Source organism: Chiloscyllium plagiosum, unplaced genomic scaffold (genome assembly GCF_037043375.1).
Source record: "Chiloscyllium plagiosum isolate Xiang-an unplaced genomic scaffold, Cpla_swu_hap1 HiC_scaffold_2, whole genome shotgun sequence".
In the NCBI taxonomy this organism is placed as follows: domain Eukaryota; kingdom Metazoa; phylum Chordata; class Chondrichthyes; order Orectolobiformes; family Hemiscylliidae; genus Chiloscyllium; species Chiloscyllium plagiosum.
The window spans coordinates 63136615-63143495 of NW_028270140.1; the positions used below are offsets into that span (position 1 = coordinate 63136615).

The 6881-nt window shown below is 38.7% G+C and overlaps 1 protein-coding gene across 7 annotated transcripts in view; it reads right to left on the reverse strand.

Annotated features, from left to right (window-relative positions):
- spina (spindlin a) overlaps positions 1-6881 on the reverse strand; it is an 83024-nt gene that overhangs the window by 13306 nt on the left and 62837 nt on the right. For all 7 annotated transcript variants that reach the window (XM_043713744.2, XM_087997263.1, XM_043713727.2 and 4 more), the window contains one exon: positions 5665-5879. In XM_043713744.2, coding sequence (XP_043569679.1) covers positions 5665-5719 — 55 coding nt within the window. In that variant the 5' untranslated portion in view covers positions 5720-5879. The remainder of the gene's footprint in view (positions 1-5664; positions 5880-6881) is intronic.

The window sequence follows — 6881 nt, forward strand, 5'->3', positions numbered from 1 at the left end:
CTTTCTTTTGTTGATATAATTTTCAAGTAATTTAGGGTCTCATGAGGTCAAGTAATGATCATGCTTCAATATTTGGACTGATCACATAAATTAAATATTGGTTTCAATTTCAGAAAGCTTAAAGGAGAGAATCTGTGTGTTGGCTAGCTACTGCTTCAATGGACGCTCTGCAGACATAATATTTAGTGTGTGGAAGTAGTAGTTTGTGTTGTGGATTCTGAAAACTTCAACTTTTTATTGGCTGTGTGGAATCTCTATACAGAATATTAAATGATGTGAAAAATAATCAGTGAATCTTGGCTTTGTATAAACACATTTCACCATTTACATTATGAACAAAAGTAAATATTCAAGATGGAGGATGGGAAGAAATTATGGCTGTAAGAGCTGCTCCTTTTTGAGGTATTTTAGGTGGTGGAGTAATTCCTTGAATTCCAGGGGAAGTAATTACTGTTTTATAAGCTGTTGCATTGTTTTTCTCCAAAGTACCAAAACAATCAAAACAACAGCACTTTAAAGAGGAAGAGAGCCAAAGCAGTGATCACAAGGGAAGTGTAGAGAGGGAGAGAAAAAGAAACCTACACTGCTGTCTAACACAACAATGAATCTGCACAGCTACTGCCTTTGCTGTTTGAGTTCAAGTACTTCTGGACATTGGAGTGTGTCTAAGAAAAATGAACAAACAGCAAAAATCTCAGCTGACTTGGAGGAACCTGTGAGGGAGAGCTCACAGCATGCGAGCAAAGAAGAGCATTTTTTTTTAGTGTAACCTCGATATAGTCTGGGACTGCCACAATGTTAAGGATTTAGATGGAGAGGAATTTGTTAAGTGTGTACAAGATAATTTTCTGATTCAGTCCATGGATGTACTTACTAATGAAGGTACAAAACTTGACCTACCCTTGGGAAATAAAGCAGGGCAAGTGACTGAGGTGTCAATGGGGGTGCACTTTGGGGCCAGCAACCATAATTCTATTAGTTTTAAAATAGTGATGGCAAAGGATAGATCGGATCTAAAAGTTAAAATTCTAAATTGGAGGAAGGCCAGTTTTGATGTTATTAGGCAAGAACTTTCAAAAGTTGATTAGAGGCGGATGTTCGCAGATAAAGGGATGGCTAGAAAACAGGATGCCTTCAAAAATGATACAGCGAGAGTCTAGAGACAGTATGTTCCTGTTAGGGTGAAAGGAAAGGCTAGTACGTGTATGGAATGCTGGATGACTAGAAAAATTGAGGTTTTGGTAAGAAAAAGGTAGCATACATCAGGTACAGACTGCAGAAATCGAGCGTATCCTTAGAAGTTATAAAACGCAGTGCGAGTATAATTACAAGGGAAATCAGAAGTGCAAAAAGGGAACATGAGGTAGCTTTGCTAAACAGGGTGAATGAGAATTCAGAGGGATTTTCCAAATACATTAAGGACAGAAGGGAAACTATGGAGAAAATGGGACCCCTCAAAGATTAGCAAGGCAGCCTATGTGTGGAACTGCAGTGATGGAGGAAGATACTAAATGAGTATTTTGCATTAGTGTTTGCATCAGTGCTGTTGACATTAGTCAGAGAGAGCACAACCACCATCAAGACAAAAAAGCCTGAAAGTCTAATATCTTGCTCTCTAAGTTAGGAAACACTCTTCACCAAAGGTACCTTTTCATATGAAACATACTCACTGTAAAAAGAAAGACAATGACCCAGGGAGATTCTCAGCTAGAAGAGGAAAGACACAGAATACACAGCAACTGTGTGGTTTTGAAATTAAGTTGATGTAAGTTTAATAAGTATCTCATTGGAACAGCATATTGTTACACAGTTGGAGGCAGATAGTAAGCAGTTACAAGAAAGGGAGTTTAGGGTTGTGAATAGTTGTTGTTTAATATTCACTTTTAGAGTAAAAAATAAATTGATGTAATTTTCTTTAAATAGTGGAACTTGTGAGCTCTCTGTCACTCATATTTTAACAGATTATGAGGTGAGGTGAGCTTTTCTAGGTGTTTAGTTTAATTAACAGAGGGGTTCACCTTTGTGTCATAGCACAAGGGCACTTTAAAAAGGAAAAAGAGAGACAAAGCAGTGACTACATGAGAAGTGAAACAATGAAACAAATGGAGAAGTCAACCTGCACAGCATTCTGACCCAGCAGTGAACCTTCACTGCTGAGTGCCTCTGCAGTTTAGTTTCAAGTATCTCTGGATATTAGAAAAATAAATGAAAAGTGAAATCCACAGCTGACCTTGGAAGAACCTGTGTGGAGGAGCTCAAGAGAAGGAGGCAGGTAAATGGCTAGTTTTAAAGTATAACTTTACTGATTTTGTTTTTTGTAAATCTACAATGGTGAGTGGAGTGGTTTCTTTTTTGACTATATGTATTTATTAAGATCTGTCTCTTGATTAAATTTTCCCTGGAGCATTGGAGACTGAAGGTTACCTTATAGAAGTTTATAAAATCATGAGAAGCATGGTAAGGGTGAATAGACAAGGTCATTTCCCCAAGGTGGGGGAGTCCAAAACTACAGGTCACAGGTTTAAGATAAGAGAGGAAAGATTTAAAAGGGACCTCAGGGGCAACCATTTCACACGTATGGAATAAGCTGCCAGAGGAGTTGGTGGAGGCTGGTACAACTGCAACATTTAAGAGACATCTGGATAGGTTTATGAATAGGAGGGGTTTACAGGGAATTCAGCCAAATGTTGGCAAATGGGACTAGATTTATTTAGGATACAGGTCGTTAATTCGAATATGCTGTAACATGATTGATGAATTGGGGGTATTGGTTGTAACTTGATTCCAGCCCCATTAGTTTAAATGGTGCTGCTGTTACGGAATTTACTTATAACACAGGTTTGCATGAGAATGGAACTACTGCGTTTTAGCAGAACCGATCGAATTTGGTTGGCATGGATGAGTTGGACCAAAGGGTCTGGTTGCATGCTGTACAGCTCTAGGACTCTAAACTTTAAATAATCAATTAAAAAAGGTTATGTCATGTTTTGTTGTCCTTTAATCATATTTAAGCAAAGTTGTTCTTCATTTTAAGACTTTCTACAATGGCTGTGCTTACCTTAAATGCAACCAATATAAAGTGTTCATTTTTAAATATTTTATTAATTTTATGTCAAATGTGAAAGCAAACAAATTCAATTTCGTTTGTCAATATACAACAGTGGACCAAATATAATGGCTCCAATCTGCTGGTCAACATCAATGTTGCATGCATTGCCAAAGATTTCTTTAAGATTTCTTTAACCTCAACATTTTGCAAGCATACAGCAGGGACTTCCGATCCTAGCTAATGCATTGGAGAATCAATGCAGACATTGATCAACAAGTCCATGAAGCATGAGAATAGACAAATAAAGAGGGCACCCCCGTGCAACTATCAGTACAACAAAGACATTCTGCCTACCACATAATTCATCAATGTTGCTTATGAACTTTAATGCCAGCGTGACACCAGGAATGTAGATTGCAAACCCCACAAGTCGCTAAACAAATCACATGCTCCATCAGTTGTTTGTAATAAGTAGATTACATACTGTACCCAAATAGTAACTCAACTACTTATAAAAGTTAAACTGAAATGTATATTGTTAGACAGACTTGGACAGGATAGGAAAGTGGGCAAAGAAGTGGCAGATACAATTCAATGTGGGGAAAAGTGTGAGGTCATGCACTTTGGTAGGAAGAAGAGAGGCGTACACTATTTTCTAAATGAGAAAGGCTTTGGAAATCTACGGCACATAGGGACTTTGAAATCCTAGTTCAGGATTCTCTTAATGTTAAGATGCAGGATCAAGGGGCCATTAGGGAGACAAATACATTCATTTCAAGAGGAATAGAATACAACAACATGGAAGTACTGCGAATGCTGTATAAGGATTTGGTCAGACTGCATTTGGAATATCGTAACCAGTTTGAGCCCCAAATCTAAAGAAGGATGTACTGGTGTTGCAGGGGCTGCAAAGGAGGTTTACAGGAATGATCTCAGAATAAAGGGTTTGCCACACAAGGGGCAGTTGAGACCCCAGGTGTGTACTCAGTGGTTTAGAAGGATGAAGCAGGCGGGATCTCATTGAAACTTAGAGAATCCTGAGAAGCCTGGGTAGAGTGAATATGAAAAAGATATTTCCACGAGCAGGAGACACTAGGATCTGAAGGCACAGCCTCAGACTGAAGGGACAATCAGTTAGAATGGAGATGAGGAATTTGGTGGCAAATCCGTGGAGGCGAGGTGATTGAGCGTCTTGAAGTTAGAGATAGACAGCTTCTTGTTAGTAAGGGAATATGGGGAGAGGCAGGACAATGGGGTTCAGAAACAAATCAGCCGTGATCAAATGTTGGAGTGGATTTGATGGGCTGACTGGCCTAATTCTTCACCTATATCCTATGTAATTCTGCAAGTAGATAGTACTTTACCAAACAATCCCATGTGTTCCAGTAGCTATGTTAAAATTCAATTAAGATAACCAGTCAGGCTCATATGATTCATTTGCAGTTGCCAGAAGTGACAATCATACACACAGACCTGCTCTCTGCAAAAACAAGGAATATTTTAAAGCCTTGGACCTCTTTTTTAAAATTAATCAGAAGAATGAGGTGACTAGAGCTCCTGTTGCTTTCTCTGATGTTACAAATTAAACAATCACAGTCAATTTACAAACTGATCAGCACCCTTTCTCCTGTAGCATAAACTGATGTGACTGAAAGTTGGCATTCCTGTATTTTTCCAGATGAGTGCAATATTAAAAGCTTTGGCAATGTATCTCATTTCAGTAAAATTCAAGTTCAGTACTACTAAGGCAACTCCACTTTTTTTTGTTTGCTTGCCAATTTTAAATGCACCTTCTCCAAGTTAGATGTATTCATTATAGAACTTTTTGTATAGTTCAAAACCAGTGTTTTATTTCCATACTTCCAGCAGAACCTTCTACCCACTGTAAATTGTTATGATTAGATTAGATTCCCCTACAGTGTGGAAACAGGCCCTTCGGCCCAACCAGTCCACACCAACCCTCCGAAGAGTAACTCACCCAGACCCATTTCCCTCTGACTAATGCACCTAACACGATTGGCAACTTAGCACGGCCAATTCACCTGACCTCCGGAGGAAACCGGAGCACCCAGGGAAAACCTACACAGACATGGGGAGAATGTGCAAACTCCACACAGACAGTCGCCTGAGGCTGGAATCAACCTGGGACCCTGGTGATGGTGAAGCAGCAGTGCTAACCACTAAGCCACCGTGCTAACATATTCATCTGTGTGAACACATACTTATGATGAAGCAATAACTCATTTACAAGTCTGAATTGAGACAGAATCATTTTTGAACTGGTTGGGATGAAAAGCTCAATCACTGTACCGTCAGTGCAACAGATCAAGTTATACTAAAATCATGTTGCAAATACATTTTTTTTTAAAAATGTTCACAGTCATTGATGAAGCCACAATTGTAATGCTATTTGCTACTCAAACCATATGCCTACCAGGGCAGGATTAAAGATGATCTAAGTAATTGTAAAGCAATTCAATAGGGCATATACAGCAAAACCAGTTGAATTGATAGGGGTTGCATTTTTCATCTATAGTCCAATTTTTAAAAAATTTTGAAATTTGTTGGAAATACAGACAAAATCAAACATATCCTTCAGTTTTTAACATCCTTACCTGCTGCATCAATTGATAACCTCTGACTGGATCGCTTCCCAAATGGGGTCTTCATTCATCTGGATAGGTAGCTCACTTTTGGTTAGATAAAACTTAAATGGTGCCAACAGTGTGATATACAGGTCCCAACCAATGTAGAGAGCTGCTGTAGTGACACCAGTAATAATATTAAGAGTTACATGGAACCAGACTTAGTGTGCACAGATCCAAGAGTCCTGTTAAAAAAAACACACCACAGTAGAACTGTTCATCGAAAACACATCTAATTGTCAAAACTTATATTAACAAATTCCACGCACAACTTAAAGACCACGTACTTTCTTTCGTATACAAAAATTCAGTCCGAACCATGTTGCCATAAAGCATTACTTCAGCTCAACGGCAGTGAACTGCAAAAGCATTAATCACAATTGATACCAGTATTCCCGAATTCATTTTTTTTCTTAAATTATACTTTTATGAATACTTTTCAAGCATGATTAACCTTAATGTCAGAATGACCCGTGGCCTGAAAATCTCAAGAACTTAAAAAACATTTCTTCTTGGGTCTTCTTTGGTTTGTTGCCAGGTCCCCCTCAGACCTTTCTTGGGAGTATCCCTAAATTGCAGTTTCAGAAAACTGTGGCAGCAAGCCAAGGAAAGACCCTATTAGTTTAGTCACACGAATGTTGGACCTGTTCTCTATTTTGCAGATTCCTACTCCAGCCCTCAGACAAAATATTCAGGAGTCCCAGCAGAACACAAATGGGCTGCAATTTCTTTACCCCGAATGTTTGCTCCGAGGAAATAGCTATCTTTAGTATGCCTCTATATTTTCTTCTTGTCCAGCTCAGTACAAGTGGTGGTGAAAAAGATTCATGACCTATTTCAGGCCACGTGGTAAATTCAGTACCTACTTTGCATTGATGTTAATGAAATATGCACTGAATTGCTGAAAAGAAATCACAGTTAAGCTAACAACTATCATTTAATCAGCTCTATGCAACATACCAAACTGATCAAAACGTTTACAAGATCATGGGTCTAAATGAAAGTGGTGAGTTGGATCTAAAAATTACCTCAGTTGCAGAGGGCTACATTGACACGTTTTTGCAACCGAAAAGCTGTTTTTCAGGGGCTTCTGCAGATCTGTTTGGGAACCCCTTGCTGTTTGGGAACGTGTCAATGTTTTTGAGTGAAACACAGATGTGCAGATTAAGTAGTTTGCTGATTGAAAA